This window comes from Puma concolor, chromosome B4 (genome assembly GCF_028749965.1).
Source record: "Puma concolor isolate L17-30 chromosome B4, mPumCon1.1.hap2, whole genome shotgun sequence".
Classification (NCBI taxonomy): Eukaryota; Metazoa; Chordata; class Mammalia; order Carnivora; family Felidae; genus Puma; species Puma concolor.
In genome coordinates, this window is record NC_141673.1 from 142,672,022 (window position 1) to 142,693,305 (window position 21,284).

Sequence of the window (21,284 nt, forward strand, 5' to 3'; positions counted from 1 at the left end):
GAAGCCATTCAGGAGTGTGCTGAACTTGGTATATACAGATATTTTCCATTTTGAAAGTATGAGGTCAATTTGAAAATTTTCTTTTATGATGCTGTTTCACTTTGTGGATTTTTTAAAATTTTTTATTAAAATTTTTTTTAATGTTTATTTATTTTTGACACAGAGAGAGACAGAGCATGAATGGGGGAGGGTCAGAGAGAGGGAGACACAGAATCTGAAACAGGCTCCAGGCTCTGAGCTGTCAGCACAGAGCCCGACGTGGGGCTCGAACTCACAGACGGCGAGATCATGACCTGAGCTGAAGTCGGCTGCTTAACCGACTGAGCCACCCAGGCACCCCACACGTTGTGGATTTTAAAAAATATTTAAGTTTTTTTTTTTTTTGAGAGTCACAGAGAGTGCAAGCAGGGGAGGGTCAGAGAGAGGGGGGGACAGAGGATCTGAAGCAGGCTCCAGGCTCTGAGCTGTCAGCTGAGCCTGATGTGGGGCTTGAACTCACAAACCGTGAGATCATGACCTGAGTCGAAGTCGGACACTTAACCGACTGAGCCACCCAGGCATCCCCACTTTGTGGATTTGATGGCAAGATTTTAGTCTTCAACCACTTCTCTCTCTTCTACCTCAAAAACTTATGTTTTAAGCCCTTAAAAAAACCTTGTATCTGAGAACACTTTGTAAAACCTTGAGTAAAAAAAGCCTATGTGTGACTTGTCTCAGCAATTAATTGATACGATTTCTGGGAATGACAATTAATCTTGACATTAGCTTAATTAAGCTAGACATTAGTCAACCATAATTGGCAGAGGAAATATGCTATAAAAATATGATGTGATCTAAGACCAAACAGGATTAATCGTTGGATAATTTGTTGTTTTGTGCTCCCACATCACCTTTAGTAGAAGTGATTAACAATTCACTAAAATGATCAGAAATAATTACCTTATTGATAATTGCAAATTGATTTGTAATAATGAATACAAGGAAACACTCAGGCCGTTTGTCGAGGATAAATTTCACACACTTGTGTTTCCATCAACATCTTTGACTCAGTTGAATCGTCATCACTTCCAGCAATGGCAAGGAAAAGCAAATTAACTGTGCTGTGGGGTTCTTTGGGATTACTTCTCTCTTCTCCTTCGCCCACACTCTTGTTCTTGTGTCTTCACTTCCAGAGGAAGACAGTCAGCACAGGTGAGATGCAAATACCCGTGTGGTTCACCAAACTTAGTCACATGCATCTTATTTAGTTAATTCTGTAAGGATGTAAGAAAAGTCACAAAATGTTAATGGTTTCTTGCTTGCATAGAATAGTCTCATTCAAGGTTTTAAGCTGCTTTCTAAGTACTGACTAATTAAACCCAAACTTTCTGTATCAGATTATTCACTTTTTTCCTTTCTTTAAACCCAACTCACTTCACCCAAGCTGAAGTGCTGATAATATGGTAAGACCCAAATGAAACTTGACCCCACACAGAAATTGCCAGGCATGTTCTGTAGGAGGACTTCAGTCGAGGAAGGCTGGGGCATAGGAGGGCTGTGGGCACCGCAGCCCCCAGGATTTATGATAGAAAAGCTTGGAGAAAACCCACCGTAGTATTTTACAACCAGCAATTCCTAGTGGCTTTGGAAAAGGTAAAAAATTCACAAGATTGGGATACGCAGGAGAAAGCATAGGATTAACAAATCCCACATGAATCTGATGAGGAGTGAACTGATCAACTTTTATCAGCAGTAAGGCTTCGGAAGTCAAGGTACGAACTCTGAGATACGCATCTGTGAGCGAGGCCGTCACCTGCCTGTCTTTCTCTACCTACAGTTACCTCATTAATAAGTAAGCCCTCTCCGCCTGGTTTAGTACGTTCCTTTACTGCCCTCTTCCATCCCCACCAGATTGTCTGAAATCTAGAGCCGAGTGATATGTGAACGGTTAAGTTCTCACTCAGGAGTGGCTGGGAGCTCGGCGAAACAGAAAACAGTAGAGGTGAGCTGTCATACGTGGGCAAATAATTGTGACACATCACCCAGGGCAGGCAGTACAGCAAAACACGGACAGAGGCCCCCAAATCCTAGCTGGCATGATGGTTAAGTAATTAGGTCTATGTAGCTGCCCCGCATGGAACTCCAAACACTGTCTCCGGGACGGGCCTCACTGGGACGGAATGGGAGCAGAGAGCTGACCACTTCATGTTTCAGAGTTTCGTTAATCCACTGGCCTCGGCCAAGCTGCCTCCGAGTCGGCCAGGATCACCACCGTGGGGCCGCTCTCTCCTCACCCGGGAATGTTTTGTGCTGTGGCTCAGACCCTCTGGGTTTTGCTATGTAAAGATGGCTTGTTTAATAAATTAAACCATGCCGGTGTGTTAATAAATGCCATTGATGTGTAACCACTCTCAGGTAGCTGTCTTAAGATTTTCCAGTGACTTTTTGAAAATAATCGACCGTAGTTCAAAGATGCAACTCAGATGATGGAATTTTCAGGGCTTTCGGCAGACCTTTGAAGCAAATAACCCTTCACACTTATTCAATTCATTCCAATAAGCCTCTGTTGGGTATTGTTATGTCCACCTCGACACACATTTGAACCCGGTTTTTATACATAGACTCACACACATACATACCCACAAGCATAACAGAAACAATATGCTGTTTATGTGTCATTAAACAACACAGTGGGAAAATTGTAGACTAGCTGCCAGGTAAGACGCACACATAGACTATGAATCCAGGTGGCACAGGTACAAAAAGAGGCGTGTGATTCAAGAAGTGGGCTTGAATCTTCCCAATGAGGAGGTTAGGAAGGAAGCTTCATGGCAGGAGTGGCATTTGAAGCGAACAGGAACGGGTGCGATTGGATGTGTGGCTGTGACACAGGTGGGGTAAGGGAGGGGGGACGGGAAGGATTGGATGTGTGGCTGTGACACAGGTCAGGTAAGGGGGGGACGGGAAGGATTGGATGTGTGGCTGTGACACAGGTCGGGTAAGGGAGGGTGACAGGAAGGTGGAGGAACTCTGCAGGTGAATGCAGGTGCATGATGGGGAGTCGTGGAGCAGAAGGTAGGGAAGGAAACCGTGCCAGGCCTGTGAACCTTCAATGTCAAAACAAGGAGGCTTTCAGCTTGCAGGCAGAGAGTCAGTATAGATTGTAGAGCAAAGGGACTATGGCCTGTTCGAAGTGGCACTTGGGAAGATCACTCTAGCAGCCATGGTAGGAAAGATTAGAAGGAAGAGACTGGTGGGGGAGGGGGGAGTGTGCTGGAGGCCTGACTTAGGTGGTGGCAGTGCACAGAAGCGGGGGAATGTGCGAGGTTGCTAAGAGGCAGGGCTCAGAGCACGGATCACTAGGAGCGAGGCTGCATTCAGAGGTCATGAGCAGAGGTTGAGGATTGGCAATAGGCGGGGTCGGATTTCGGACATAGCGTGCTTTGAGGACATGGCAGGATTTCCAGATAAAATTGTCTGTCAGGCTGTTGGAAAAGCCAAGTGTACATCACCCCTTTTGTGTGTGTGTGTGTGTGTGTGTGTGTGTGTGTGTGTGTGTGTAGGGACACAAGAGCCTGCTGAAGTGAAGAGCCATCAGCTCAGAATCGAAGTATCAGACTGTAGTCTTCTTTGGAGCTGACCTCAGTTCCAGCGTCATACGTGAATGACCCAGACCCATCCATGCATTAAGAAGGGAATCTGTAGTCTTACCGGGACATCATCCTGCCCTCCACTGACTTGACCTCACTTACCGTTTGAGGCACAGCCCCACTTTGCTGTAAGGGACCCAGGGCTTTGCTCTGCAGACGGGCTGTGAATCCCAGTTCTGCTGAGCGTTATTTCTGTAAAGCCTTCCACCTGCAGCATGAACAGACTGGACTGCAGGGCTCTCTGCAACACGGTGGTCTGTCTATCACGAACAGGGGACAGGAATGGCGTATACAGCTGGGCTCCCACGGTCCGCTGGACTCATGCCCGTAGAACATGGAGCAGAGGAGTTTGGGGTTCACCCTTCTCAGGCTCGTCATTGCAGATATCTGCTGCTCCCTCACAATTCCCCACTGGCAAGACAGCTCCGTGTGAGAAATGCCAACACCTAAGTTGTCACAACGGCCACATCAAGGGAAAGGACAAAGATGAGGAGGAAGCCTTGGTGTTGAGGGGCCTCCACCAGTGAAGAAGAGAAATAAAAAGGTCAAATATGATAAGGGCAGCAAGTCTCAGGAGCACAGCGAAGGAGGAAGAGATTTTCTGGGGTTGATGTTAGGCACGCATGTGGGAGGGTGTGGGCAGAGCAGGGTGCTCAGGGAAAGCCACACCATGAAGAAAGGCGCTAAAGAGAAGAAAGAGCAAGCCTACTGAGGAAGAGCACACCGGCTCCTTGGGATGCACTGCCTGTGGGATGCAGCCGGGACCGCAGGGTGGAGCTGGTGGCGGAGGGTCTCCAGTCTGGCAGAGCTGGGCTGGTGTTCAGTAGATCGTCCCTGGGCTGGGAAGGAATGGCAGTGTGCTTCTGGGAGCCAACCCCAGCCGCAGCGTGGAGTGCGAACTCGCAGGAGAAGCGAGTGGGAAGGCTTCAGGGGAGCAGCAGGGGGCGACCGGGAATGACCATGAGCTCAGTTGATTCAGTCCTTGTGCCAGAGCCTTGAGAGGACTGGAAAGCAGAGGGTGCATGGAGACTGAGGAAGAGAAGTGTCCAGGCCTCTTTCCAGTGGAAGTAAAAAGTCTGAGGGAGCTGGCTTACTTTGGGTTTTTGGGGTTTGGGTATGGGGGCATCTCAGCAGGCTCTTCAGTTGGACAGTGGGATGTGTGAGAGAGCCTCTCAAAATCAGGACAGAGGCACAGACTTGGTCATCAGCGGTGCCACGGTGACCCCGATGCGGTGGGAGCTGACCCACCAAGAGGAAAGCATACAAGGAGTGCAAAAGAAAAGGGCCGAGGGCCATGTCACAGGACCATCGTGGCCAGGGCGTGGGGAAATACAGCAGCCGGGGGTCTGAGGACGGCCGGGTCCCCCTGACCATGTGCCACCGGGTCACAGCCTGGTGGCGCTGATGTGGGAAGTGGGGGCTGGGCCACGCCGTCGCTCCTCTTTTCCTCAGGTGGGGAAGTGGAGCCCAGTCTGGGACGCTGATCACCCCAAGGGCACGGGCTGGCCGGTTCTGGATCCAGAATTTGGAACTTGGCATCTAGCGCCTAGTCCACGGCCGCACTGTCATTACACCCTCACCCTCAAGGATCCACAGAAAATCGTTCAGCTAAGACCCAGAACACTTCAGTGTTAACTGCACGTTAGGCCCGGGCTCCAGCAGGCATTTTTGTCTTAAGCCGGGAGGAGGCGGAGGCGGGGCTGGGCCGGTGCGCGCGCCCCGCGCCCCCGAGCGCGCCCCCGGAGCGCGCGCTGCGCCGGCCCGTCCGGCCCGACCCACCTCCCGCGCGCGGCCTCGCGCTCATCCCCGCGCCCCCGCCTCATCCCCCGGTGCGCGCCCCCGGCCGAAAGCTCACCACCCCCCACCCCTGCCGCCCGCGGACGCGGCCCCGCCAGCCCCTCCCTACCCCCGCGCGCGTCCTCGTCCTCGTTCTCGGTCCCGGTTCCCCATCCCCGCCCGCCTGGCCCCCGCCCGGCCCCCCGAGCGCGCCCCTACCCCCACAATCGTTCCCCATCACCGTCCTCCGCCAGGCCCCCCCCCCTGAGGGCGCTCCCCCCCATTTCTGGGCGCCCCCCACCACTCTTTCCCCATCTCCACCCCCGCGCGCCCCCAGCCCGGTCTCCGTGCGACCCCCGCCCCGGCCCCCCCGAGCGCCTTCCCCCCTTTCCCGGGCGCCCCCCTTCGTTCCCCATCTCCGCCCCCGCGGCCCCCCCTTTCGCGGACGCCCCCCCCACACTCATTTCCTATCCCCGCTCCCGCGCGCCCCCCGCCCAGCTCCCCCCGAGCGCTCCCCCTCGCCGTTCCTGGGCGACCCCCACACTCATTCCCCATCTCCGCCCCCGCGCGCCCCACCCCCCACACCGGTCCCCCGAGCGCGCCCCCCCCCCCACTCGTTCCCTATCCCCGCCCCCGCGCGCCCCCCGCCCAGCCCCCCAAGCGATCCCCCCTTCTCGTTCTTGGGCGACCCCCACACTCGTTCCCCATCCTCACCCCCGCGCGCCCCCGCCCGGACCCCGAGCGTCCCTCCCCCCACCCCTCCCCCCACCCCCGCGCGCCCCCCGCCCGGGCCGCCTTCCCCGCGCGCCCCGGGCCCCCGCCCCGCCCCCGAGCGCGCCCCCGCCGCCAGCGCGCCCCGGAGCAGCGGCGGGTCCGGGGGCGCGCTCGGGGGGCCGGGCGGGGGCGCGGGCGCGAGGCCGCGTGGCGGGGCCGCGCCGAGGAGGCGCCGGGGGAGGAGCGCTCGCTGCGCCGCGCCCGGCCTGCCGCTCGGTGCGGGTCCGCGGGGCGCGAGGAGCGGCCAGACCGCGGCCTGCGAACAAAGGGAGGCGGCCGGGGCGGGGGCGCCGCGAGCATGGCGGACCGCGGCCTGGAGGGTACGGCGCTGCCGCTGGAGGTGCGGGCGCGGCTGGCCGAGCTGGAGCTCGAGCTGTCGGAAGGTAACAGGCCCGGCCGGGCCGCGCGGGCGCGGGGGCGGGGGGGGGGGCCGGGGCGCGGGGGGGGAGGACGGGGCGGCGGGGGGGAGCGGGCGGGGGGCGGCGGGCGGGGGTGCGCGCGGCCCTGTTCCCGCCCCGGGTCCGGGTCCCCTGCGCTGCGGGTGCCTGCGGGTGTCCGCGCTGCGGCGGGGCCTGGGGCGGGGACGGGGGTCGCGGGGCGCGGGACGCGGGGGGCCGGGGGGGGCTGAGCAGTGGGAGGGGGGGACCTGGGCCGCGGGGCGCCCGCCTGGCGGGGAGCCGTGTCCTTGGTGCGCGTCCGTGCGCTCGCCCCGCGGCCGGCGCTGGGGACACGTCCGCGTCGCGCGGCCTGGGGTGCCGGCCGGCCTGGTTCTAACGCGAAACTTGGCGTTGCACTTGGGGGCTGGAGGCGGCGCGGGGCGCGCACTATTGTTCCGTGTGTCGTACTGGGCAGGGCGGGGGCCGCGGCCGGGTCCCCCCCCACACCCCCCTCCCCCCCCCCCCCCCGCAGCAGCTCTGCTGTCGCGCGCTCATCTCGCACATCCACACTGGTGACAGATTTGCTACAGGGACCTCACGGAGTGTTAGATGCGGCTTCTCATCTGCTCTTAGTGGCGGGGTCATGTGCTCAACTGTCATAAGTTTAGGTCGCGTTTTGCGGCCTCTCAAGAAAGGAACCACCAAAGTTCCGAAATGTGAAGTGTTTAATATGTATTTCGTGTCCCCGGCTCGCCCTGCAGAGGCCACCCCATGATGTGGGGTGGGGACAGGCCGGCCGGCTTTGAATTTACATTTGGGGCCCTTAGGCCTGGTGAACTTTTGTGTGTGTGAGTGTGTGCGCGCGTGTGTAACGGTTCTGTTAGGGCGGGGAGCCAGAACGCACGTTCACTCGTGCCAATTTTCATCGGCAGGGAGGAGCTAATGTTGACTTTATGTTTTCCTTTTTAACACGTTCAGGGCAAGGGAGGGATTGGCGTGGGGGCTGTGGTGTCGTGTTAACTGCCTTTTCAGGGTTACAGGCACTGGACGGCTTTCTATTTTTCTGTTTCAAACTTGGGGTTCTGCAGGGCACTGTAATGTTCTGTAATGTGAAGCAGCCCCGTGGGAGGAGAGGAGGCTGTTTCCTGGACTGTGTGTGCTCAGCAGACACTATTCTGGCTGCTGGAAGGCAAGAGGGCTTTGCTAGTGCCTCAGAGGACCCCAAGGCAGGGCACACAGGAGTAGCCTGCTGGGAACAATATTTAGACTCAAACTGGTGGATAAAGTGTGTGGTGTGGGCAGATTGCGTGAACGGATGGAGTCTCCACTGGAAAGTATTTGCCCAAGTTCTGCGATTTTGTCAGTGTTCAGATGGGGTTCGCCCCACTTTGAGGCACCCCCCCCCCCGGCCCTAGTCATGTTTGCCCCGCTCAGTATTCCTTATGGGACCCTGACATTCGTGCTTTACCCCCACACGCTTTTGCTGTGTCTGCGTTCCCCTGACATTTTGTGTCAGTACCCCACCTGTGTTAGCAAAGTAGGAAGCCGTCTGAGCTCCACAGGATCGCGCCACCTCCCCCGTCAGCCTGGACATCAGCTTGCATTTGCTCCTCGAGTCTGGGACAGTGCTGAGGACATGTGTCCTGGCCCCGTGCTGCACGGGGCTGTGGCTTAGGCACCTGAACCTGGGGGCACGCTTACCTGTTAGATGACACTCACCTGTCACCAGCCATCACTCTTGTTCCCACTGACCAGAGGGTGGCAAAAACACTTTAGACCAAGGGATGCTCAGTCTGATTCTCCGTGAACACCTTCTGTCTGTACAGGTTTTTCAAAGGGGCTTTGTCAACTTCCCATTGGGTGTCAGGGCGGAGAGAGGGGTATGTGTCTGCATATGGGAAGTACATTATTGTCTTTCTGTGTAAGCCTTGTGAGACTTGGCCTGAACACTGAAGAATGAAACAAGAGGGTTGGCGCACTGACCCGTCCAGCCCTCCCCCCTCTGCCCTGGCTCGTTAGCCGTGTCGTGTTTGACTTGCTTTGTCCATGCTGAACTGGTGGAGTCTTCTTTGGAATTTCAGGTCTTGTAACCACATAGAGTAGTTGTTCCTGGCTTAAATTGGTGAATCAACTTGTTTTTCAGTATTGCATCAGAGAAGCCAAAGATTGGAAGGGTCAGAAATCTGTCTTTTTACATCGTGGAACTTAAAACTCCCTCAGCACATCCGCTTGCAAAGTGAAATGTTCAAACAACTCTGATCACATTTAACCCTCGGTCATGATTCATGTGGAGAGAATTCTGTGAGTTAGTCTTCATCATTTTATTGTAATATCAGAAAATATTATGGAAACACGTGCGATCTCCAGTGCTCGGTTCCTGCTGAGGAGGGTGGAAAACAATGTGTATATAGATTGAAGAAACACGTTCCTGTATGGCCTGCCAGCCCCTAATGGGAGTCTGTGGTGTGGACTTCTCTGCAGTCCCGGTGCAGTATGGGTTTGTGCTGTCTGCTGGGTGTTGTTACGGATGCCGGTGCTGTGTTGTTTTCTAGAGTCGCTGTTAAAGGGTTGCAGATTGACTTCTCAAGCTTCAGAACTCCGATTTTTCCGTCCTGCTCTGCTGGTTGCCTCCTTTTTTCTTTCCGCTGTGTGTGACCACCCTGTGCCTCCCTCGCTGGGGAAAGCCTCTCACTGTAGAACGGCATCGTCAGCAAAGTGCAGGAGTTTTCTGTGGGGAGATGTGGCAGGCGGCCCCTCCTTGGGGCACTGACAGCCTCCGGTCCACGTGTCTGGGTAGAGTCGTGGGTGTGGGCCGTGTCCGTCTGCTCAAACATGGGCCTGCAGGGGAGATGCCGGTGAGCTGGCTGGCTGCAGGGCGTCAGGTGGGGTGGCCGGCCGAGGCTCCTCTCCCCTAAATCATTTCCTCTTCCCTCCCCTTCGTGACATCTCACCTTTTGGAATTGTGCGTTTTTCCTATTTGGCTTTAAGAAGGCCCCCAAATAATTTCATTTTGGCTTAAGGAAAAACTTTAAATGGCAACACCAAGCAAAGTGGAGAAGAAACGGAAAAGTTAAAAAAGACTCAGGTCTTAAAAAAATTTTCAGTTGTTGATCGAAATGTAGCAATACGTTTGTGTGTTCACTGATGGTTGTGTCCCGGGCTGTGTGTACCCTGTGCTTGCCACAGATGGAGGCCCTCTCTCCCCCAGGACTGGCTGAATTCTTATTTTGGTAGAACTTACGGAAACCACCTCCCGATACAGCCTGTGAAAATTGGTTGGTGTTTGTAGAAGAGCAGGTTTTAAGAAATAGAGTCCATGTTCTACATTTTGTGGTTGTTGTTACTTTGCTCACTTCCTAATTTTTGCTTATGGGGGTTACTCAGTTCATGTTCTGCTTTGCTAATTAATACACCAAATTACTTTACCTGTTAGGATCTGGAGCAGAGTCTGGTGGGACACTTTCTTAGTGAGTAGCTACCTAAGGAGGCAAGTGAAAGGTAATCTAACGTCGGTTCTTTGTGTCGGTCAAGGGGCCAATGACTTTTTTTTTTTTTTTAAGTAATTGCGGGCGAGCAGTTCATATGCACATTCCTGTCACCAAAGAATAAAATCTGAAAGGGATGGCCAGTCGGAATGCTTGTTGACTTTCAGTGTGGCATTTTCGGGGCCGTTGGGCACAAGATAAGAGAGGCACTTAGCTCTGGAACTCGAGTCCTACCCCTGTGTTCTCGGAGGCCCCGCTCTACAGACCTCAGGGCTCTGCCCTGGCTGACACCTTAGGACCACCCTCCAAAGCTGTGAGGCCCGGCCATCTCTAATGCGACCCACACTTTGTGTACGTTACCCTCATTGAAAGGATATAGTTGACTCTTGAAAACAAGTGTGTGTGGAAAAACTGTTTTCCTTCAGGCGCTCATTGATAATTTGTTGTCATTGGAGGGGAGGAAGGGAGGGGTCCCCAGAGTGGGGAAATGACAGCTGTGAGGCCACGTGGACCCCACCCTGAATCAGACCTCGAATTTGGTAACAGAATTTGTTTACTTTGTTACATCTGCCTCAAAGTTGTCAAATAGCTGTAAGTATTGTGGTGAATGAAATGGAACGCTTGGCGTGATAAACCCACAATATTGTTACCTGTATTTAAAAAAAATATTTACAAAATGGCAGCGTTGATATGTGTGGGATTTGAAATGTGTGGATTTGAATTATAAGAGTTCTTCAGAGTTAGGAAAATAGTTAAATTTGAATGTTCTTTTCTCGATGAATAAATATAGATGTCAGATTTAGCCCGGAAGCTGGAAGAGTAAACACGCACACAATAAAGGCATAGACCTGTAAAATTGTTCCGAGTGCTCATAACATATTTGCAGTGCTGTAGTTACGCCTAGATCTGAGCTTTATGAGGTCAACGCGGTAACAATGACTCTATTTTGTTTTATACTGGGCCCACTGGTTTTATACTCTTGTTATGGTTTGGAGGCTACAAGCTGTTGGATGGTATGAGTCACTCTCTGCCTCTTCCTCATCCCAGCCGTTTTCACATGGGTTGCCGCTTTTTTTAGAGCTGGTTTTTTTTTTTTAAGCAGTGATTTATGGGATGAGTTGTATTCTTCTGGATGGTAAAGAGAATGTGTTGAATAATCTTCGTTTTGATGGCCTATATCTATAGGCTGACTCACTAGTTCAAATCCTAGTCATATTATTAAGCTCATTTCCAGTCCTTGTCATAATTGCTCAAGCATGCTGAAGAAGAATCAAATTCTTGGCTGCAGGTACTTGGTTTTGCGTATCGCTGTTGACCCTGGGAGCGGGGGACGTTTGATCTGTTGTAACATGCACCGTGGGCGCCGCGGTGGATTTCTGGACGCTTTACAGGGTTGGCACTCTTCTGATGCTTCACTTTCTCCTTCTCCACCTCTGCTGTCAAGGTCTCCAACTTTAGTTTTTTTGTGATTTTCTTTCTTTCCTTCTCTTTCTTTCTTTCTCTCTGTTCTTCCTTCTTTTGTGTTATTTCTTTTCTTTCTTTCTCTTTCCTTCTTTTCTTTCTTTCTTTCCCTCCCTCCCTCCCTCCCTCCTTCCTTCCTTCCTTCCCTCCCTCCCTTCCTTCCTTCCTTCCTTCCCTCCCTCCTTCCTTCTTGCCATTCAGAGATGACCTATTGTTACCAGTGCTCTGTTCTTTTCTGCTAAGAGGGTCAAAAACTTGTCATGTCTCAAAAGAAGTAATTGCTTCCGTTTGTTGGTGATGATAATAAATAGCGCTCTCAAAGAGGAGACTCTGGGAACCCCAGCTGGTGTGGGGTAAGAAAGTAGGAGTCAGCATGCCGGAGACACCAGTGTTTGTCCTCTGAACACACGTAAAGTGCACTCCTTTCTTCTGGACCCAGTTGGGGTTATTAATGTTAATAATCCCTTGAGACAAAGTGGGGAAGCGCTAAGGTCCTGAGTTGTGAAAGATAACATGGCAGCAAGCAGTCCCCTCGGGGAAGGAGGCTGCTAGTCAGTGCCGTTGCTGTTGAGAATCCCGTAGAGTAAAATGGGCTCTCTGTGCTGCGTGCTTTGCAAATCGAGAGCGTTCCTTACTGAAGGGCTTTGTCCAGTGGGTATTAAAAATCAGAAAAAAAAAAAAAAAAAAAAAGACCAAACTATCCAAGATAAGGAGAAGTGAAGGGATTCTGCGATTGCTACCAGGTTAGAAATACGTGTTTTTCTTCTGGGCTGATGGTTGCAAGTCGTGTGTTTGCTGATTGGGTTGGAAATCTGTGTCCTAATGAAAAGATCAGAGCCCACGGGCCAGATCCAGTCAAGCTCTGTCAGCTCCAGAGAGCGGATTCCTCACATACTTATTCACGATTGTGAACAGCTAATGTTTTTAACTCAATTATCTGGTTAGTCAAGTCATTTAATAATTTAATAACACATTTAATAACTTTTAAGCTATTTAAAAATTACGTGTAAGCTTCAGATCCACCTGGCTCAGGGCTGAGCGTCTGGTTTGGGAGGAAGGCGTTTACAGCTATGGCTCCTGCTCTGGGGACGTGGTCCTGTGCCGAGGGACACCTGGTTCCGAGAGCGCAGGAAGGGTTCTGCTTGTGTTCTGACCAGACCTCACACGGGTGGGGCTTGCCCTGTGCCAGGAGTGCACGGGACAAACGAAAGCCTGCAGAGGGGGAGGCCAACATGCCCCAGAGTTTCTTTAGCGAGCACACTTTTGTCCCCTGATGTGGGAGGTCTGATCGTGCTCTCATTCTGACCCGGAGCCACGTACCCTGACTCCGGCACTCTCGAGAAACACAGGAGCATCTATTTTGAATCCTGTGTTATCCCCTGTTCCCCCTCCTCGCCAAGCTGAAATTCCCTTCTCGATAAAGAGGAGGTTGGCACGGATTCACCCTGATGGTCTTTCTGAGGAAGTATCAAGAGATACTTCTTGGGAAAAATAGACTTTGTAGGCCGCTCTACCTGAAATGAAAACGGAAATGTAAACTGTATTGTTATTAATTAACCTTCTGGGGAGATTCCGAGGCTGCTTCATGAATAAGTTAACACAGATAGAGATTACTTCTTAAAAAAATTTTTTTTAATGTTTATTTATTTTTGACAGAGAGAGAGAGAGACAGAGCATGAGCAGGGGAGGGGCAGAGAGAGAGGGAGACACAGGATCTGAAGCAGGCTGCAGGCTCTGAGCCATCAGCACAGAGCCCGATGCGGGGCTCGAACTCACAGACCACGAGATCATGACCTGAGCCGATGTCAGATGCTCAACCGACTGAGTCACCCAGGCGCCCCTAGAGATTACCTCTTGTGTTGCAGACAGAGCATGGCCAGTCACGTCGGTGTGACAGTTACCTGTATGCTGACAAAATGTAGCTTACAAATCCTCAGGTAAGGATGTCAAGTATATTTAAGAGCAGTTGCAAAGCCTGCTCTTGTCAGAGGAAAGGAACAGATGAAACATTTTAGTTGGCCACGTGCTTTAGAAAGGACAGGTTTGCTAAGGAGCCATCAGCTGGAGGGGGCTGGATTTTAGTAGAGTGGGAATTCAGAGCACAAAATTCCATTTTTAACTTATGGATGACCTTCTTCTGTGCTTCCTGAATCTCTTTGGATGTTTTCCTAAATCCTATTTGTAGGGCTTTGTGGGAGGATCTTGAGGTGTGTCTGTTGAGAAGCCCTCTTCCTGATCTCCGTCCACGTGGAGAGGACGTGTGGGCCCATCCTGGGTGAGCTGGCTCGTCTCCCCAGCCTCAGTTTCCTCAGCTGTCAGGGGGAGCTCCTGACCCTCCCTCCGGGGTGGTATCGAGGCTCAATGAGGTGATGACGTGTTATTTGCTTGGTAAACACCCGGGTCTGCTTTCTGTCCCAGGTGTGTCCACTGGGCTAGAGCACCTGGTGCTTTGTGGCCCTGGCCACCCCGTGACTGAGTTTATCCAGGTGGACGGAGGTTAGAGTGACTTCTGAGCAGCCTTGTGAGAACAGAAGTGGAAGGAGGGTGTGGGAGGGCACACTTCTTAACTGATGTTACCTGAGCACTTGCTGTGAACCAATAGTGTCAGAGCCTAATGCCCCCCCCCCCCCCTTTTAAAGACAAAACTTCTTCCTTCCTGATGGGCTCTTTGGTCAGTACACCTTTAAGCCTATTTTTTGGGAGGGAAGTAGGAGAGGCACATCCTATTTAAGTTCTGGTCCAGGTGTTCCCGGGAAGCACGTCCTACTTACGTTCTGGCCCAGGTGTTCCCGGGAAGCACGTCCTACTTACGTTCTGGCCCGGGTGTTCCTGGGAAGCACGTCCCACATAAGTTCTAGTCCCACCGCGTCTCTGCACTGTGTTGGGCTTCCAGTTGGAGTTATTCCCAAAGCTTCCTGGAGGAGTGGCCTGGATCTGCCCCCTGATGATGAGGCTCAGAGCCCCACTGGCTGTGACTTTGGGACTCTTTCTTCTGGACACCCGTGTTTGTCAGCCTCCAGCATGTGGGGAGGTGCTGGGCTGAACGCCCCTTCTCATGCCCTGTGTCTGGTGATTCGTGAGTACAGATGTCGTTTGACAAGCCCCACAGGTAGGACCCTGTGGGCCTCGGGTCGTTCTGAGAGGCCAGGCCCCTCCCAAGATTCAGAGCTTGGCATTGGGGATGGGCAGGGTTGCTGTGGCGATGGCCCTGTGCCCCGCTTGCTGAACGCCCGAGGGCTTCACCCTGTGTGATGATGTCTGTGACGTTTTGGGGCTTTGGCCTGCACACTTGCCTTGCCAGTCACATGGGTTGAGCACTGTTTCGGTTTGTGTATCGGCTCTCATAAGCATCTTTTACTTTTCCTGTTTTCATAAGCTGCTTTTTTTTTTTTTTTTTTTTTTTTTTTTTTTTTTAAATTTTTTTTTTTTCAACGTTTATTTATTTTTGGGACAGAGAGAGACAGAGCATGAACGGGGGAGGGGCAGAGAGAGAGAGGGAGACACAGAATCGGAAACAGGCTCCAGGCTCTGAGCCATCAGCCCAGAGCCCGACGCGGGGCTCGAACTCACGGACCTCGAGATCGTGACCTGGCTGAAGTCGGACGCTTAACCGACTGCGCCACCCAGGCGCCCCTCATAAGCTGCTTTTAAAATAAAAACTAGGGGTAGGGTTTTGAGGCAGCTCCCCCACCCTGGTACCACGTGGACTTAATGCTATCTCGAAGTTGTGGCTTCAATTAGATACAATGACTATTTAAAAGTAACATGAAACAAGGTACAGATGGGCTTTGTGCTAGATTAAGTGAGCGTGACCAGGCTTCAAAACAATTCTCCTATTCCAACATAGTGGATGCTTAAGAGCTGGTGAGATTTAGTAACGTAAAGCAGTCTTTAAGGCACTCCTTAAGCAAGGGCACGATTAAATTTAAGTCGTTAAAATACACACCTTTAAAATTCAGGAAATAGCCTACCAGCTTTCCAGGACTGAAACTTTGTTACTAATGTGCGTTGTACTGTCCCTCCACGGCCACAAGTTACTGCTGTGGTGTGATATCATGTCAGGAAATTCGGTAAAAATAAGGTTTTGCGGGTGGATTGCGAGTTCATTTCGCTTTTTAGCACAGGTGACTCTAGGCCTCCCTTGATGGCCATGCTTTCCTCGTGGACCACAGCAGGACACAGTCACACGAGCACTCGCCCTTGGGGCTGTTTTGCTGTTGGTATCAGCGTGCAGACTTTGAGACGTTTCTCTCTCACTTGTACACAAATAATGAAAAGCAGAATTTGCTTTTCTTTCTTCATATGTAGATGTGAGCAGTTATTATTTAGATCCCCGATGAGGAAGGGATTTATAACAGTTGGTAATTTAGAATTCTTCCCTTGTATTAGGAAGATCTGGCCCTGGACCCAGGCAGGAAGTAGCCTTGACTTTGTTTGATGACTTTGTTTAGTGTTTGGCACAAATAGGATTCTGGGTGAGATCTGCCCTTGATGGAAAGCGTGTGAGCGAAAGGGGCGCTCTGACGGTGTTCTGTTCTGTGTCCCGTGCGTCGAGAGGGCAAGGCCTTGGGGAAGGAATGTGCAGGGTGGATTGCGCGGGTGGGCGCGTTCCGTGGCCGCTGGGCAGGTGACCGGCCGCTGGTTGGGAGTGCTGTCACCGGAGACGGGTGGCTCACGAGGTAGTGTGGGCCGCACAGCACTGGGAACGCTAACGTTCCTGGAAACCAGGGTGCGAAGTCAACTTCGTAATTCCTTGGTGCCTTGTAGGCTTTGTATTGATGGGCTTGAGTCCTTTTAAAACAGTTTCTGAGGGAATGACCTCCTCTTTGGATAGACGAGGAGACTAGATTGCTCATGTTTAGAAGCTCATTGGGAGCGTCCTCCTGACGGTTCTCGGTATCCTCGACTGTGGGACTGCCTTTCCCGTGAACCACGCCTGGGGATCCGGCCTTTGATCTGGGCTCCGATAGAGGAGCTCTGTGGCGCCCGCGGGTGCTCTCGGGTGGGGGGCCCGGCGGTGGCCGTCCCTCCTGAAGCCGCGAGCCGGGGACGACGCTCACGTCCTCGCCCGCTTGGCGGTGATGGGGCGGGTACACTCCGGACGTTGTCTTAGCGGGCTGCCTCCCTGACTCGGCGTTTAAAATTGAATCTGCCGCCCAGGGGCGGATACAAGGGTGTCCGTCACACGACCCCTCACGTTTTCTGTGTGTTTGCAACTCCCTTCTCGTGTCAGGCGGACAGAAAACGCAGCCCCTCTGCAGAGGCTAACCTGTCTGTTCTGCATCCGTTAGAACCAGGAGGCTGCGTGTGTGATTTTTGTCAGAAATCTTCATTGTTTTGGTCAAGAGACCGACCATGCTGTTAATTCTTGGTCCTGTGTCTGGGAAAAGTCTTCTAAGTGAGGATCCAGGAGTAGTGTCTTCAGCGTCCCTACAAGGAAAGGGTGACCTCTCAGCTTTCCCGTTACCAACCAGGAGGGCGTCGATGGTGTTTAAGCCTCCGGCAGTCTCTCAGGAGGCGATCGGTTTCTAGCTTCAGGTAGAGAACTCTCACTCCGAGTGCCCTTTCTGATCCCCAGCTCTTGCGGGGCTGAGGGCCACACCTACTGAGCCGTGCTTCTCTCTGGTCCCCAGAGATTTGGAGTCCTGTCAGTAGGAACGGGTGGTGCACAGTTTGGACGTTGAAATCTGACGTTGCAGACGGAGCTCGGTTTGGACGTGGGCGGTCCCTCCACCCGCGCCCACCGGTTGCCCTCTGTGTGCTAGGGCCCCGCTCTAGGCGCCACTTTCTCAGCACTCCTGACCCGAGTTACACGTGCCTCCTGAGAAGCCGCCCTGCTCGGGAGCTTGCTCGAGGCCAGGTGGCCGGGGGTTAGGTCTGCGTCAGCCTGCTTTGCCCTTCAAGCCCTTCCTGACCCTGGTTTTCACTCCTGCCTCCCTGACCCCAGGCCCACCCTCATGGAGAACGATAACCAGATCCAAAGTAGCAAATACGATTTTTTAAAAGATGACAGGTTTCATGGTATCCGTGGTTTTTAAGACCTATTTACTCCCATAGAACCTGCATATTTCTTCCACCTGATGTAACCATTGCCAGCTGGTACAGTTCTTCGAAGGATATTTTAGGAATGTAGCCTCAAACCTCCTTTATTTTCATAACTATAATCTGCTTAATAAAGTCAGGATGTGGCTTTCTTTTGTTCTCCTATTTTTAGTTTGGGATCCTTGAGAGGAAGCTATTTAGTGGTTACTCATAATTGTGAAGATAATCTAGTGATTAGAGAATCTTGTTAGGGCAAATCTTTTTTTAATTGAAGTATGGTTGACATACAATGCTATATGAGTTTTGGGTGCACGGTACAACATAATGATTTGACAATTCTACGCGTTATGAAATGCTCACCATGATAAGTGTAGTCTCCTCTGTCGCCAGAGTTATCACGGTATTGACTGTAGTCAATACTCTGTGTTGACTTCTCCTCCCTGCAAAGACTTGTTTTATAGCTAGAAGTGTGTACTCCCCCCCCCCCCCCCCCACAACACCCAGTTCTTTACTATGTCTCCATTTTGTTCATTTGTTTTTTTAGATTCCACTCATAAGTGAAATCGGGACATGGGCGCCTGGGTGGCTCAGTTGGTTAAGCGTCTGACTTTGGCTCAGGTCATTATCTTGCGGTTTGCGAGTAGGAGCCCTGTGTTGGGCTCTGTGCTGACAGCTCGGAGCCTGGAGCTGCCTCGGAATCTTGTGTCTCCCTTTCTCTGTCCCTCCTCGGCCCATGCTCTCTCACTCTCTGTCAAAGAACAAGTAAACATTAAAAAATTAAAAAAAAAATCAGGACAAATCTTCTAGCTTCCTTTGCTGTATATAAGTAAGTCTTAATCCAGGTAAATGTTGGCAGGAATAATCGTGTTTAAAACAGGTAAGATTTTTGTGTGATACCTGGCTATCCTGGGGATATTGTCTCAAGAAATTTTCTAAAACATCCAGCTTTTGTTTTCACTAGTTACACCCTCCCCTATTCCCTGATTATTCCTGTTTGCATCAGAATTTTGAATGTATGTATTTAACCTGGTGCTTAAACAGTGTGCATATACAGGCATGTAGGCCTTTTCCTAGAATGTGGGCCATTTGAGTATTTTTGGACAGTACAACTTCCCATTTCCTTGGTTAGAATACATGTAGCTCTTCATTAATAAAGATAAATGTTCTGGTATCAGAGACCCTTGACGACTTCTCTTGTTAAATAGATGCCAGTGCCAAGGTGGTTTTCTGTGCTGTGTGTTTAGAGATCTCTCTGTCTCTCTCTCCCTGCCCCCGTATATATACATACACATACATATATGTGTGTATATATATATATATGTAATTTTAATGTGTGTTTTTGAGAGAGAATGCAAGTGGGTTAGGGGCAGAGAGAGAGGGTGACGCAGAATCCAAAGCAGGCTCCAGGCTCTGAGCTGTCAGCACGGAGCCCGACGCGGGGCTCGAACTCATGAGACGTGAGATCATGACCTGAGCCGAAGTCGGACGCTGAACCGACTGAGCCCCCCAGGCGCCCCATGTGCTGTGTGTTTACCGTAGACTTGTCTTGCGAGAGTGCCACTACTGTTAGAAGTCCCGTGACTTGTTGGGACAGGATATGGAGCGTTCATTCTGTCTTTGGGTCATTTGTGCATAGCTGGGTTGCACCTGTTCTGTAAGCCAGGAAAGCTGCTCTGCCTTGGCCTCACGAGGGCCGTGGTTATCAGAACGAAGGGAAACAAGATCATTTTCTAGTTTATCTTAAATCTGAAATTGCCCCCGAGCTGCAGAATAACCCAATCTTAAAGAAAGATACGATTTGACTTTTAGTAGATTATACTAATTTGGTTAGTCTGGCTGAGTCATTATTCTGCATTGTGAATTGACTTTCTCTTTCGATTTATCCTTCTAATGGAGTGGTTCCAGATCACCTGTAGGCTCAGAATTAAGTGTGAATGTTGCTACTTGTAATTTAGGCTAACTTGGTCTCTGAGATAACCAGAGGCCTGTATTTAATTTCCATTTATGCCTTTGTTGTAAACCCTAAGTTCAGTCCTCTCTTCCTCCTCCCTTCTGTCTTCTTTCTGACCCATAGCTGTCCTATATGGGGGGGTGTGGGTGGGGAGGGGTCCTGACTGCCTGAATCCTTGACAGCCTTTGGAAAGGACCTGTTTTGAGCAAGACACCTTGAGCAAACTTCCAGTTGTCTTCCAGTTTTGTTGGCTTCTGGAAAATCCTAACGCTCTTCCCAGGCTTTTGGCTGACCTTTTGTGGCTGTGCCAATTCTTCCCCACGTGGGGCCACGCGTACGGAGGCTCTGCAAGCCTGTTGCAGCACCGGCTGTATGCAGAAAAACTAAATAGTTTGATAAGTAAGAAACCACACGTTGCTATAGCGGGGGCTCAGGGGTGCAAGTACACCTGGCTCCGGGGGTCCCCAGCACCCCAGGTTTTGGCCCCTTGCCGCTGACAGAATCCAAAGGCAGAGAAGTGAGTAGTGGTGAGATTGGAAAGGGATTTATTTCAGCGAGGCCAGCGTCAGGAAGACCGAGGACGAGTGTTTCAAAGATGGTCTCCACTCTTAAAAACTGAGAACAAACTGAGGGTTGATGGGGGTGGGAGGGAGGGGAGGGTGGGTGATGGGTATTGAGGAGGGCACCTTTTGGGATGAGCACTGGGTGTTGTATGGAAACCAATTTGACAATAAACCTCATATATTGAGAAAAAAATTTGGCATAGAAAAAAAAGAAAGATGGTCTCCAAAGTGCCAGAAATCCTTCCAAGTTCATGGTGGGGGATGGGGGGCAAAGGATGGTGGGCACCTGCTGATGGCAGTGAACACCAGATCAATCCCTGTCTTGGGGTCTATCAGGGGCGGGGTCTGCTGGCTCCAGGTGGCCCTAGTGCCTCAAGGGGTAGTGTCTGTTCCCTCAGGAGATGCTCTGCCCTCAGGATCCCCTGTCTGAGCCCAGAGACCAGCTGGGAAGTCAGGTCTGCATGGAGGTAGCGGGGGGCCTGTTTCCCTGCTGTAAGTCCCCTCCCCTGGCTTGGAGCAGGATCGTATTTTGTTCCTGTGGGTGACCGTGAGGGTCCTGGCCTCGGTTTAGTGCCTTGTGCTGAAGTGGGTATAGAATGGAAGATTGGCACGTGCTCCATGAGCTACAGGGACCAGAGGTGCTCTAATCTGGTGTCGGCTGGGATGTTGGACAACCTTTTTGTCCTACCTTGTGGGGTTTCTGTGGTTCCTAAGGGAGGTATAGTGATAAATGTGAAGATTGGGGTTGGGGGAGTTCGCCCTGGGACGTGTGTACTGTTTAACACCAGCTCGAGTGGACTTTTCGGCGGAGCACACCCGGCCCCACCCTGGGGGAAGGGCGCGTGTGCACCTGCAAACCTCCATCCTGTGAGGCCAGTTACACCTGATTCCAGACTCAGCTGGAGGCTTCCTTTGCTGCCTGAGTGCTTCTGAATTGTCCTCCTTTTCTTAAGCATTCATTCAGTTGACTGAGCATCTGCACGGGACACTGAGGGAGCGGTGAGAGCCGTTCCTATAACCCAGCAGGACCCGGAACCTAAGCCTGTCGATGGGGCAGAGAGCCTAGTGGGACCCGCCACCAGCCAATGCAGGGTTAGGTGAGGGTTGAGCCATCCAGGGAGTGGAAGAAGGCGCTCCTGGGGCCCAGGGTGCTGGCTGTGGCTGCACTCTGCCCCCGGGGCTGCTGGGTTCCGCCTTCTCCTGCTCCCCTGGCTGGCCGTCTTCAG

At 52.0% G+C, this 21,284-nt stretch overlaps 1 protein-coding gene across 3 annotated transcripts in view; it reads left to right on the top strand.

The window, feature by feature from the left end:
- The first annotated feature begins 6,317 nt into the window (after window positions 1–6,317).
- The window catches only part of DIP2C (DIP2 acetate--CoA ligase C (putative)), a 415,544-nt gene continuing 400,577 nt past the window's right edge, over window positions 6,318–21,284 (top strand). For 2 of the 3 annotated variants that reach the window (XM_086715073.1, XM_086715079.1), the window contains exon 1: window positions 6,318–6,562. In XM_086715073.1, coding sequence (XP_086571199.1) covers window positions 6,478–6,562 — 85 coding nt within the window. In that variant the 5' untranslated portion in view covers window positions 6,318–6,477. The remainder of the gene's footprint in view (window positions 6,563–21,284) is intronic. The other variant, XM_086715076.1, reaches the window with a different exon arrangement.